Genomic DNA, 14,055 nt, shown 5'->3' on the forward strand with positions numbered 1-14,055 from the left:
TCGTTATTGCAGGAAATTGGAAAATATTCATGTTTTCAGTTTGACTAGCTGTGAATTATGCAAATTGAGGTCTTATCATCTGTGCTTGAGGGCCATATTTGTGACCTGAACAAGAAATTTTTTTTAAACTTTCAGAACAAGCTTCTCGTGTACCAAGGGTTATTTCATATTTTTATATGAAATTTAGTAACCTGATGTTGTGAGAAACAGTGGTGCCATCCCAAGTGGAATATACTTTCCAGTTTTGGACATCTCATCTCAAAGATGGTAATGGTGAAAGGAAAAGGAGTGCAAAACCTTGAAGCAAATTAAAAACTGAGGTGTTACCATTATTCTTGGTACCACAGGTCCTTACCTTGCCATCTAAATATGACACATAGCCAAACTTTATGCTTCTACTTCTTAAGCTTATAGGTGACATTCTGTATTTTTAACACCCACTCTCTCCTGATCCTCTTTTTTTAGGAACGTAAGATAATTGAGGATACTGTAGTTCCATTCATTGTTTCTTCAAACTCTGCTGAGCTCCTCTCCTCCTCCTCTTCTGCCACTGAAGGAAACAAGACAGCGGTGAGTTTCTCGTGGAGTAGTAAAGCAATAAAGATTAAACCATCTTCAGTGCAAAGTTTCATTCTTCACTAAAGGCTAACAAAGTCTGGGAACAGTAAGAGTAAGAGATTTCCCTGGATCCCTTCCTTAGCTGGCAATACTGCAGAGTGCTGTAGCTTGCGTGTTTTTAGAACTGAAGAGCCATACTCCCAAGAAATCTGCTAGCATCCCATTTTGGACTAGAGCAGAGGGTGATACTTTCTCTCTTTGCAGCTGCTTCTCTTCTTTAACTGGTGCTGTGAAAAAACAGTCACGTGCTTCTGTTTGGTTTAACTACCTTCTCAAAGCCAACAAAATCTGAAGTGATTTCCCAGCATCCAAAATCTTGAGTGTAAGACAGTGCATATCTTTAAGCATATCTGAGATGAGACTGAATCCTGCCGCCCCACTTTTCCTCCTTTTCTCTCCCGTCATCCCTCCTAGAAAGCAGCAAACAAACAGATGAATGTTCATGCTCTGATTTTGTTTGTTTGTTTGTTTGTTTGTTTGTTTATGTTTGGGGAACAAAATGTTTAACTCAATGTATCTAGCATCTAATTAAAAAAGTGTTTGCCAGAAATCAGAGAAGGACACCTCAGGTGAGATCAGTAGAGTAAATGTGGAATTCCCAGACATAATTTTCTCCTGCCTAAGGCACCCACACCCAAGAAGTCATCTGCCTTTTTCCATTCCACTCCAGGATTAGGAGCACTGTATCATCTGGTTCTCCTCTCACCATTCCTGCCCCCTCTTATCACCCATCCCTGGGCAGGGGCATCAGCCGTGGCCCGTTTTCCACACGGCTGTGTAGCAGTGACTTCCTAGGTGGAGTTGCTTATGCCACGTTCAGGGCAGTGCCTGCACCCAGAAGTGAAGGATCTCATGCTAGGGCTTACTCAAGCTCCACCAGTCAGGTATGACCCACTCCAGTACCATTTTGGAAGTAGTACTTGTGTTGCCATTTGAGGATACCCAGTGCATGTGAGTAATGCTTTGTCCTCAGGCCAGAGACAACAAGCTGAAGACCCTCACAAAGTCCTCCCAAATCCACTGGGAGACTGTCTAGACTCACAAAGTCTTTCAAGGATTTCTGCCAAAAATTATGTAGAGTGAAGTTGTACTTTGTTATCTGAACACCATCTCATAATTGATCCATCCATAACTTTTTTTTCCACAGTCAATGGTTGATTGTTTCAGCTGAAGTCTTTGTTAAATCCAAAGTTAGCCTTACCAAGGTCAAGTGATTCCACTGTGTAATGTGAGATGCTCTTTACAGTAGTAAGGTGTGTCAGCACAATGTATCTAGGGGCAGGCTGTGCTTTTTCCAAGTGTGTGCTGATACCGAATTCAAGGGAAGCTTCTTGTTCCTTCCCCTGCTGTCTTCTAGAACTCAACTGATTCAAACAGCTCTCCAGAGGAAGGCAAGCAAAAAGAAGTTGCAAGGCAGAAAAAGCTGCTCTGGGAGCAGAACAGGACGTCGTCTCTGAAAAGCAAGGAAAATGAACTCTGGCAAGAAAAGAGGAGGTATGGATCAAGCCTAAGCATTTTTTAGCCCTGTGGAGCTTTGTGTTCCGTAGACTTCTGGGATGTCACATCTGCCCATGATTGATGCTGGAGCATCAGTGTCTGGTGGCCTGGTGATAGGTGTAATGTATCCCGATCAATATTCACTTGCTGTAGGCTTAAGCGCATATGGCAATGTGCAGTGCTAGTTGTGCACATCCGAAGGGTTTGCCAGCAGGCTGTCACATCAACCACGCCAGAGCTTAGATAGCTCGGACATCTCTGTGTGTTAGTGCACTGTGTCTTGTGTGCAAGTTTGACAAGCCATTTGGAGGAGTAAAGGAGCAGTAGCAGTTTTCACTCAGATTGCCTGGCTATCTCAGAAGTGCCGTACCTAAACTTGCCCGATGGTGTTCAAAGTCCTGGTCTTTGCCTGACTGCTAATAATGACTTTCACGAAGATGAGAAGCATCTGATGATGCTGAACACTGTATAGAGAACGCTGAGAAAAGCAAAGAAGCCCTTTTCCACAAATGCAGAATGATCTTTAGCACGTCTAAGTGGCAGTGTGTGAGGTAAGCAGGAAGACTTAGCATTTTTGGAGACAAACTTGTTAATTCATGACAGCTATCGTCATTGCTTTGTAATTGCTGACACAATAACCAAAATATTTTTGCAAAAAATAGACTGATATTCAGAAGTACAATTTTGCCATTATATTCTAGGTGGAATTTTTCCCAGCTTTATTTATACAAGGTATCTTATTTTTCTTGGCAGTGGAAACAGAGTGCTCTCAGGACACCCAGAGACGGGTATCTTGAAAGGAGGTGAACAGGAGCACCAGGTGCCGGTGATGGAGCGCAGCTCACCTGCCAGGCTGAATCTGCCGTTGACTCAGGGTGAGAGTCAAGACTCTGCATACGCATGTATTCTTTTCCAGATCGAAAACTTGCAGAAATCTACCCCAAAGAATTCTGGAAGTTGACAGCACACGCATATCTTCAAAATTTGAATGTCTCAAACTCAAGTTATTTTCGGTTAGCAAAGATAAATATGTTAAGGTGAAATTCAAAATCTTGTTTTCATCAGACGTGAGCATTTCAGCTGCAGCTAGGAATCTCGTTTATAGGCCTGCATATTCACAGTAGTAAACACAGTTATCTTCCATCTTTTACATGATCTTTCGTACATATAGGATTTATCTTGATACAGAGAGTATATTTCCAACACTTTTGTGTTTTAGTAGCTAATTAGATTCTTTATGTTCATTTCAGTCCAGTAAAAACCACTACCTATGATGTGTAACCTTTTCAATCCAAGCCTAAAGTGACACCTGTCTCAATTTTGTCATTAGAAATGTCTGATGACATCTAAAATTAATAGATTTTTTTTAAAGCTCCCATAAGTACTGATGTTTTTTGAATGAAGAAATTTCCCCAAATTAGGGTCACCCTAAAAAAAGGCAAATTAACTAATTTAGCATTATTATCTAGTGCAAGTGAGTGGTCGAAAGTAAAGAAGTAGGACTAAAGACAGAAACCAAATGTAGATTTGTAAATCGAGTTTTAGATTTTTTTTTCAATCTAGCATAAAAATTGATTCTAAAAAGTGAAATGTCTGGATAGAAAAGGTTTTGGTGTTATTACTTGCTCCAAGTACAAATTCAGTTTATTAAACTTAGAAGGTTTGCTCTCCCTATCTCAGTTTTAGTGTATTCTTAGTGCTTTGATAAAGGTTGCCCAAATAGAGAAAGCAGAAGATACTTCCCAGCAGTCCATCCTTGTGGATTTGTAGTAGTGATTAAGCAAACATCAAAAGTTTGACAATTTTAAACTTCTTCTGCTAATCAGGGTTTTTCTAGGTGCTCTTCAACAACTGGGTCCCCTACGAGTAGTCTGACAGCTCCTTTCTTGCCCCTTAAAGCATCACATCCTTGCTTTCTCCTGAAGTCCTTGGATCATCAGGACTAGGGTTTTATTGTCTTGATATCCAAAACAGGTAACAGGCCTTTCATAGGCCCCAGTGAAGTTTTTCTTCTCTAACCCAGCTGGTTGGTGCATGGCAGGGTGAGGCTCTCCCCAGGCTGCGAGCCACAAAATTTGTCTGGAAGGATCCAGGTAGTGTGCTCTCTCTCGAAGACGGGATGGTTGGCTGCCTGGGCATCGCACAGATCACTGCGTATTGCTGGGCGGCTGTTACTGTCACTGAGCCTTGTGCAACTATCTGAAACGCAGGAGGAAATTACAAGGCAATTACTCTTTATCAGTAGGCTCCTGGAAAGCAGTGACTACACCACCTTCCTCTTAACTCTTGCTGTTGAGAAGTTTGGATCCTCAGGCACCATGGGAAGTTTCTGTCTCTCTGGTGCTTCCTTCCTTATGACAGAAATACTTTATTTTACTAAGTGCTATTTGTGAACAGCTGTTTGACCTCGCCCTTTCTTCCTTCAGAAACTGAGATTCAGCAGCAGGGTAGGTCATGTGTGTGTGAAGGTAATGCAGGGGGACGTTGTTCCATAGAGGTCTTCTGGTATAGCAGAGCCTGTCTCTGACTCTGTATGGAGTTTCTGAGAACTTATTTTTAAGTAGCACTACATCTCTCGTCTCCTTTATGGTGCGCCCACAAGCTATGCTGGTCTATAAGTATTGACAAAAGCATTTTGTCTCAAGTATTGAGATTTCCCCACCTTCTGCTGTAGATGTCTCCTGGAATCAGCAGTTGCTGACAAAGCAGTCCCCGCATCGCACAGAGGACATTCGGCAGAGACCGGTCCTGGGCCAGAGTGTGGGACAACAGCCGAGCCCTGCAGGGGAAACAAGGAGGTGAGAACATAAAATAAAGGTTGTTGCAGAGACTCTCTTATATTCCTACTCAACATTCTTTATTGGTTAAGTTTCATGGGTAGTCCTATAGTGTGAAGACACCTTTGATTCCTGACTTTCCCACCAAAACCACCAACATTTATCCACTTTGTTTCTCATTACGGGTACCTCAGTAACTAGTTTCATGAGGGAGCCCACCCCCTCTTGCTACTCTCTGTCTTCTTTCTCCTTAGCTCTTTAAACACTCATCTGTGTAACTGTTCATGTGCTTCATTTGTTTTAAGTGCCTGAGACAAGCATTTATAGCTAGTAAGTGGCTACAAAGCAGGGTGGGAATGTCAGGTGAAGTCTGCCTCTTTGAAGTTGGTATCCAAGAGCTTCATCCCTGGCTTCCAAACACACATTCGTTGCTACTTTCCAGTTCTTTAAGGATTATAGCTTTCAGAAGAAGATACATAGAGATTAGTATTTTCTTTCTGCTGTAAATTTTGGTGAGTTTTTTTCTTCTCTGATGCTTTGCCTTGTGTTTTTGATTAAGCATTACTAAAAGGTAACGCCAGTTCTTCCGGTAAACAAGGGATCTGCTTGCCTAACATTTGCGACAAGTATATCCATGTAATGAGAAAGGAACATCTGTTTTCATTAGCATATATATGAACAGAGTGTTCTGCAAAATGTGTTACCTCTATGGAGCTTGTATCCAGTCAAAACTAATGTAGACTGAGGTTTGATTGCCTGTTCCTCATAACAAACTGCTCGTGTGTGTTTGAGAAAATTGTTATTTAATCTGTAAACAGCTTTAACCAGTGAGAGGTTGAATCAACCCTATGATTTCTGGTGACAAAAAACACACATGGTTTTTCTCACCAAATTCTTGCAGGGTAGAACTGATACAAATAGTAATAAACCACTTCTCAATGTTGGCAGCTCCCTTTTTACCCAGTAAAGGGCACAGACCCTCCATCAACAACCCTAGATCTGCTCTGCCAGTGTGTCTCTGAGCCCATCCCCTGGCCCACAGAGAGTACAAGGTGGTATGCCTTGGCTTAACCCTTCCTTCGTCATGGTGGGAGCTATGTTGGGTTGATAGGTGGGCAGGAGTCTGCACATGGATGATTTCCTTGCGAGTTATCTGACTGAGCAATAGTAAGCAGACCAATACTCAGAACCAAAAAATGTGTGCTATTTTTCGTTGTTTCAAAATGGCAATTTGTACCTTTTTTTTCCTTAAATAAAATCTTTAGAGCTGAGAATCCACCTGAAATCCACCAGCTGGAATTTCTCTGTACAAAACCTGTTTTTAATTGTTCTTCAGCTGTAGTAATGCATCTTCTCTCCTGCATTTTAGGGCGGGCTATCATGAGAACTTCCAATCTGGGCCATCGTCTCCCTGCTCTCCCGCTGCTCCGAGTCAGTCACCCAACAGGTACAAAAGGTCAAGAAGGAATTTTGCAGACCAAATACATCTTGCAGTTGCTGGTGAACTGCCGCTGTGTAAATCACATTAGTATTATGTAGATGCACTATTAATTCTTCTAAATGTTGCAATTTGTGACTGTCTGTGGAATGGACGTGTAGCTCCCTCTCCCATATTTCTTGCCTACTGCAGCAGTACTGTTATGTTTTCAAATAACATAGTTCAGAAAGCAGCTGTAGGACTCTGCTTGATCATTGAAATTTCAATGAAATTGAAATGAGATAATATAAGCCCCAGCCAAAGTAAGCAGTTAAGCGTGAGTTCAGAGCACTTAAGCCAGAAGATGTTGTCTTCATTGTGAATAGTCACATGCTCAGGAGTAAGGTATGTTCTAGACTTTGTCACAGTTCAGCACTATCTGATTTAAACAGAAATCCTTCCTTTAATTTCCAAACTTGAAACGCATTCTGCTTTTTTGCTGTTTTTTTTATTTGCCTGTATTTGTGCTGATCTCGTAGAGATACGATTCTCTCAAGCAATGATCTGTGCAGCTTTCAGTGACATGTGTGTACCAACTCTAAGTGTTAACTGTAACCTTACTGAATCACTGGTAATTTGGAGTGTATTAAAATCAGTTGGCTTATTAAATAGCGTAAAGTAATACAACACAGAAAACACAGCAAGTTTTTGTTCTATTTAAATAACATTTTTCTTCACATTTCATAGCAGAGCCCTCCTTTCCATGCCACTTCTATTGATGTGAAACTATTGGGAATTTTTTATGTGAACAATTTCTTCTGTGTTTTGTAATTGTAGCTGCGGTATTGGTGGGATTGCAGATCATTTCTTGCTACAGGTAGATAGTTGTGAGAGCTACTTCATATTATTTAGCAGCTATATTCTGATCTCAGACCCTTTTCCAAGATCTTTTCCTGAAATAAATCTTAGTTAATGGGATGTAATTCATTGTTCCACTAAAACATTAAAGATCTTCTCTTAAGAATTTTCCCAAAGCACTTTGTTCTTTGATCCAACACTTTAACTTGTCCTTACAATAACCCTCGTAGTGGAAGTGAAAACAAAGGTAGACTCAAGAAGAACGCAGAGGGATGTGAGAAGGCGGCTTGAGGTTGCAGGGGAGGAGAAACCAGGAAAGTTATTCTACAAGGAATAATGAGAATGAAGCAACAAGACAGTGATATGACTGTGCTGTCAGTGCATGTGCTGGGATAAAGACTGATGGGCTCAGGAGTGACAGAGATTAGCTGGAAGCAATGACAGTTTTTTGGTTGTGATGAGTCTTTCTGCTGCTGCTGTCTCTCTTTTTCTTTTCTTTTTTTTTTCCAAGTGGCTTTTTTTGTCATGATGCAGTTCAGATCTATCTCTTCTTATGTTGTTGCACTAAAACCATAAAGCAAGATAATGTGAACTTGCTTATCTGTGTACAATTTCATCAAACCATCTTTTCAAAACTCAGGAAGTATCCCAAAGTTTCTCTCCCGGTTTCAGCCTTGGCTGAAAAAAGCATGGATGACACACAATGACAAGGGAATCCTTTTGGTCTCGGGTTTGTCTCACTAGAGAAACATCAGTTCTGGCAGACTGGCAAACAGGTGAGAAGGGAAGAGTGTGAAACACACAGAAGTGTGCACCTGCCCTGCTGTTAAAACCATTACGAAGAAGGGTACCAGTTATTCCTGGGGCCCTGATCTCTCACCCGGCTGTCATCAAACAGCTGATTTACTAGACAGGTCTGGACAGGACTGAAGCTTAAGGAGAGAGCTGAAGTATCTTTGCATTGTGATGGAGATCTGACTTCAGCTGTAACTAGCTGTAATACTAACAGGCATGTAGCCCCAGCAGCGTAGACTAAAATTGGTTAGCAAGTGCCTGGCCTGGGCTGCTGCGGTTACGCTGTGGCTCTTGACTTCACCAGCTTGTTTGGGTGCGAGAGCAGTGGCCCTGCCTTCTGGCTTGCAGTAAGCAAACCCACTGGCAAACAAACTGAAACATTTCCAGGCTGAGAGTCTGACTGGGGTAATTTGTGTGAATATCTGCTTTGATTGCTGTGGCATTGATTAGGTCTATGTAATCCGCAGGCATGGACCTGGGTCTCTGTCAAGAGGCTTGCGTCTCCCTTGATCTAGCACAACAGACTGGCAGGGAAATGGGTCTGAGCCGCAGTGCATTCAAGCATTTTAAGTCCTCTGCTTGTTTGTCTGAGAGGCAGACGTGCAGGCTGATTTTGCAGCATGGCTGAAGGGTCAATGCGTATTGATGTGAAACCCTGCAGTGCTCCTTCCTCCCGTCCTGTCCCTCGACATAAACCTGTGGAAGCAATTGGCTGTGTTTTAGCATCGGTTTTCTAACTGATCTAATCTGTTCTGTTTTCTCAAGTCATGTTTGTTTCCTAGATCTGTCAGCGGGAAGAAGCTGTGTTCTACCTGTGGGCTTCCTCTTGGAAAAGGAGCTGCCATGATTATAGAAACGCTTGGTCTCTATTTCCATATTCAGTGCTTCAGGGTGTGTCTCTTGCTTTACTAAGAAAAATCTCAAGTCATGCACAGTGCGAGGAGAGAGGATGTTGAGGGCAGTCGGTGTGAAATGGAAAATGAGAGGATCCAGAGATTTGCATGTTTGTTGTGTATGTTTGTGTGCGTTTGTTTGTAGAGAAGTGGAAGTAATGCAGCGAACGTGTTATTTAGCTGTCAGACATGTTAATTGGACTGAAACCTGTGATTTAGCAAGCAAACTTAGCTCCCTCACATACAGAGGGAAGCATCACATAATTTCCCTGTTGTACTCACTATTTTTTAAATATAACATTAGTTACTTTGTGAGTTTTTTTGGTTTTGTTTTTGTTTTTTTTTAAACCTGGTCAGTCCCAAAGCCATCTTTGATCTGACCCGTGTTTGGAAAGGTTTGACTATGGAATGGGTGATGTATTCTGGCTTTCACCAGAGCTCTCAGCAGAAATAATTCTTAACTGTTCTTCAGTGTTTTGCTTTGGAAATGGCTCAAGATAGTGTTTTCTAGAGAACTCAGAAAGTGTCCATTTCCATTATCTCTGGCCCAGCTGGTATTAGACAATCATGAAGCCTTTTTTGGTTTTAGGTGTTTACCCAGACTAAATCTCTGGCCTCTCTGAGCTTTGTCCGTCACAGGTGGGCTGGCTCCAGAATGCAACATTAAAATCAGATGTCACTTCAAATCACTAGACTTCACTTCTGTGTAAGTGGAGACTGCTGAAATCCAGTCCTAGATACTGCTGGCTCTGAAAAAACCTTTCGCTGATTTGCAGTGCTCCCCAGGAGTACGGGCTAGGGGGGTGTTTTTTCCTCACTGTTCCAAGAACTACTGAAACAAAAGTCAAAATGTAGGAAGAGTTGTGACGGATGGCAGGGCACAGTCTCTCTTACTTTCTCTGTTCTTTATTTGACAGTGTGGCATTTGCAAGGGACAGCTGGGAGACGCAGCAAGTGGGACAGATGTCAGGATTAGAAACGGTCTTCTTAACTGCAACGATTGTTATATCCGATCCAGAAGTAAGTAGCATTTCTTGAAGGAACACAGTGAACTCTAACAATACTGTTGCCGTGATCTTAACCAATAAGTTTGTCTCCTCCTGGCTTTACCGCTCAGGCACAGCTTCACTATGGGACGGGGAACCTTCCCGTGCTGTTTTAATCATTCTCTTGTGTCATAAAAGATTTCCAAGCCCATTAAATCTTGCCCAGAGGATCTCTGCTCAGCGGTATTAGATGTAAAGGCTGTTTCTGTGCATAAATACAAACTCCTACACTGTGCACACATATTGCATGTCCTGGAGTCTTGAATCTGTCACATCACGCAAGACAATGTAGATACTTCTACTAGGTCTAGGGCCCTGGGCCTCGTTTGGAGAAGTTTCCATTTTGTATGTCTCCAGGCCTCCCTTTGGAGACAAAATGGTCGTGTAACGTATTAGGAACATTCTGTAACCCATAATGAATCCTTGTGGTGGTATCCGCCCACATGTGGGAAAGTGTTGCTTTCTGCAAGTTTTGAAGAAGGAGCCAGACAACTGCCTGTCAGAAAAACACTTGATGCATTTTTCTGCCTTAAAGCAGGTCACTTGGCTGTCCTTCCGAGTCCTGGATTTCTGTGACTGATACCAAATGCTAGAGCATTTCAGCTTCACCTCGGTGTCTCCGGTGGTATCAGATGGGCTCGTGCTGGCTTCCACTTTCTGGAAGACACTAAGATGCAGGAAAAAACCATGGGAGTGGTCATTGCTGTCCCATTACATGTTACTGTTTAGTATATTCACTGCCAAAAGTCCTAACTGAGAAGTGGAGATACAAAGCTCTTTTCACTTACTATTTCCCTTCTTCTCTCTCAAAAGCAGTGGCTGTAGAAATCCAGGAGTAAGAAAGGTACCCACCTACCTTTGCCAGCAGAATAATAGGTATTATTTTTTTTGTTTCAAGGGAGAGATACTTCCCCATCAGCAGAGCTAGAGGGTGCTATTGTATAACCATTTGTTTGGTGATTTATTTTTTTTTTTTAATTCTGCTAAGAAATGTTAGCAACTTTTTATTAATATTTATTTAACGTGACACACTTAGAAATAGCTTTTGCCTACTATAAATCTTCCTCATGAGGATGAGGTCCTGACCCTCAAAAAGCACATTTGCACATCCATCAACACAAAAAAAAAACAGAGGTAGATGGTAAAAGTCACATTTTCCTTTTCTTCTTAATCATTTTTGCTTAAACAAAAGTTTAGGTCCCTCAAGGGTAGATGAAGGTTCAAATGAATTATTTATCACCTTATATGCTGTAGAAATCACCCCCTCCATCATCATTTCTACAACGGCTTTGCTAGAAAATGCAGTAGAGCTGTGTACAGCATTTCATGCAGTGAGGTTTTGCATTTGTACATGCCCAGCACAGCAGTAACCAGGTCCACAACAGAAGGAATAGGTTTTGAGGCAATGTAAGGTTCCTGGAGAATAATAATGGCAAGGGTTTGTCTTTTTTCCTACAAGTTGCCTCTTCCTGCTCTGTTCATTCCTTGTGCAAAATCTCAAAATATGAGTTAGCTGAATTTAAGTTACACTGGCTCTTGTTGACAGTTTCAACGGGGCTGATTTTGATAGAAGTGCAAATATGGTTAGTTGCTCATTTTTAACTGGAATTTGACTGACTCCACATCTGAAATGAAGAACAAACCGGTGCAATGTTGGTGTTTTGCCTTTCAGTTCTGGGAAGTCTAATGCTAAATATAAAATCAGTTGTTTTATTGCGTAGCTCATGCCTTCCTGCCCCGACAGCTACATCTGAAAATCTGTGCAGCAGTGTGCACAGCTGACCGTCTCTGACCAACCCAGAATTAATCAGTATTGTTTTGAGATGCTTATGGACATCTCGATGAAATATTTTGGCTGCCAGAAGCTTATTTGAAACTGTGGATGATTCAGTTTCAAAATAAATTATCAAAAACCTTAAGAGAGAAAAGTATTAAAGATTACGTAGTGGTCCAGGGTCCAAAATATTTCTGTTTTTCAGATAAATGTGGATGGAATTTTATTGGTAAGTTATTTCTCTACAACAAAACCTCACAAGAAAGGGAACTCAGTATTCAATGTGGAACACGGGGAGTAGTTACAGGTGTTTGAGTGTCAAAGTGAAAGGCAAGAAGTAGACCTAGATGACCTTTAAAGGTCCCTTCCAACCCAAAGCATTCTATGGTTGTAAGTAAATCCACGAGATTCTCTGTATGGCCAAATAACACCAGGGCTCTGTGTTACCCTGTAACGCAAACCAGGCACAGCTAACGATGACTCATCAGTCCTTTGCTTTATTGTTTTGCCACTGCAGAGCCTGAAAATAAATACACCCACAAGTACTTTGGGAATAAAATGAAATAAAAGTGCATGCAGAATGCATTTGTCCATGTGGCATGGAAAATATATTTCCACTGGGGTTATGCTGAAACCTTCTTTGCAGTTAGTGCTCCAACTTTGCAGGAGGAGGGAGAAGCAGGGCACAGATGATACATACTTCCAGATGCGCTTTTTTTTAATTGTAGAGATCATATGAAGAAAAGCCTATGTATATTTGTTAAAATTTGTCAACTAATGACTTGTTTTGGTTTTATTTTACCCAGCTGCTGGACAGCCGACTACATTGTGACATGGCTTCAGTCCCAATAACTTTCAAGAAGGAACTCTCTTCTCATATGTATCGGCTGCCTCCAGACAATCACTTGTAAGAGCTTGAATTCATGGACATCATGGCTTTCATTGCATTTTGAAAAACTCATAAAAACACTGCACCTGCTCCTTTAAAATGCAATATGTTGTTTTTTCCCCTTTCTTAAGAAATCTGAAAAATATGTATGACCGTGTTTGGGAAGGCAAAGCCTAAGTACTATAAAAAAAAAACCCCACCTTTCAGGTATGCTTATGATTTCCAGTCTGTTACCTTGTTCTTTTGAAAGTAATAAGAAAAGAAACATGCAATAAAGCTGTTTTGTTTTAATATTTCTAGGAATTAAAAAGTTTAAATTTACACGGCCTTTATAGAATATGCCAACTTGAGCTGAGAAGTAATTTTAAGATAGTATCTAATCAGTGCATTTGAAAAACTAAACATCGCAGCACAACTTCTCTGTTATAACTGAAGCTATAACTTTTTTTATACGGACACTAGTTTGATAATACATCCCATAATTCTGAAGCATTTTGTGTTTATATTACCTTCAGTGGAGGGTAGGAGTTATACAAATAAATTATTGCACCTTTAGTGATAGGATTTTTTTTTGTTTGTGTACCTCAAGTAATGTTCATGACTATAGCTTAATATTCTCTCAAATAAAGATTTCTTCATTAAACCTAAAGACTGTATACCGTGAACAATGGCAAGATGCCCATTAGGAGCAATCCTTCTTACTAAGGTCAGCAGCCCGTGTTGTTATTAAGCAGGATTTAAGGTGACGTGGGGGAGAGGCGGCCGAGTGGGCAGACACAGCTGAGTTGCGAGTCTCCAAGCTGCGGTGTGATGCTATGGGGAAGCTTTTCTCTTTGGCCTGGAACTGGCGCGTTGATGGTCCGAACTGCTTGGAGATCTGCTCGTTCACTTGCAAACCTTATGGTTGGTTGAAATCTCATGCGGAGAAACGCATGTGGTTTGGGTGCCCTCCAGAGCAGGGAATTCAAGAGCCCGGAGCCTGTGTTCCTCCGCACACCAACCTCAATAAAGGCAGCACAACCCGGGCGTGTGGAAGGTGGCCAGGGAGGAGGCTGGCAGTGGTAGGCAAACAAACTTTAACTTGCCTGTGTTTGGGCCAGTTTTCCTGTGTGCTTTTTGACGAAGGATGTGCTCCTTACTAAAGCGATCCAGCAGCTCGCTGAAATAGCGCTCAGAGCTGTGTCACTTTATCTGCAGTACAGAGACAAGGTTAGGGGATGTATTGCAATTGTAAAATATCCTAGCACTTTTTGGTAAACCGTTATTGGAAATACCCAATTTTAGCAGTTCAAGATGCAACTTAAAATGGAGGGGAAAAAAAAATTACTTATTCTGCCTTAAACCCATGATAAAACTAAATTAATAGAGATTTATTTTATCTATGTGCACATCCGTTGTCTTTTGATGTGTTGGTAAATGGAGATCAAGCGATTATTAGGGAAGCAATAATTTTGAGTTGTTCTCTAGCTAGCAACTATTTATTTAAACGCT

At 41.4% G+C, this 14,055-nt stretch overlaps 1 protein-coding gene across 6 annotated transcripts in view; it reads left to right on the forward strand.

Annotated features, from left to right (window-relative positions):
- The window catches only part of LIMCH1 (LIM and calponin homology domains 1), a 180,252-nt gene extending 167,039 nt beyond the window's left edge, over nucleotides 1-13,213 (forward strand). For 4 of the 6 annotated variants that reach the window (XM_075420752.1, XM_075420757.1, XM_075420758.1 and 1 more), the window contains 8 exons: nucleotides 466-570; nucleotides 1,976-2,112; nucleotides 2,869-2,990; nucleotides 4,790-4,913; nucleotides 6,262-6,348; nucleotides 8,745-8,853; nucleotides 9,773-9,875; nucleotides 12,482-13,213. In XM_075420752.1, coding sequence (XP_075276867.1) covers nucleotides 466-570; nucleotides 1,976-2,112; nucleotides 2,869-2,990; nucleotides 4,790-4,913; nucleotides 6,262-6,348; nucleotides 8,745-8,853; nucleotides 9,773-9,875; nucleotides 12,482-12,507 — 813 coding nt within the window. In that variant the 3' untranslated portion in view covers nucleotides 12,508-13,213. Of the gene's footprint in view, nucleotides 1-465; nucleotides 571-1,975; nucleotides 2,113-2,868; nucleotides 2,991-4,789; nucleotides 4,914-6,261; nucleotides 6,349-8,744; nucleotides 8,854-9,772; nucleotides 9,876-10,714; nucleotides 10,778-12,481 lie in introns of all 6 variants that reach the window. The other 2 variants (XM_075420754.1, XM_075420756.1) reach the window with 2 other exon arrangements.
- The last annotated feature ends 842 nt before the right edge of the window (nucleotides 13,214-14,055 follow it).

Source organism: Opisthocomus hoazin, chromosome 5 (assembly GCF_030867145.1).
Source record: "Opisthocomus hoazin isolate bOpiHoa1 chromosome 5, bOpiHoa1.hap1, whole genome shotgun sequence".
NCBI classification, from domain to species: domain Eukaryota; kingdom Metazoa; phylum Chordata; class Aves; order Opisthocomiformes; family Opisthocomidae; genus Opisthocomus; species Opisthocomus hoazin.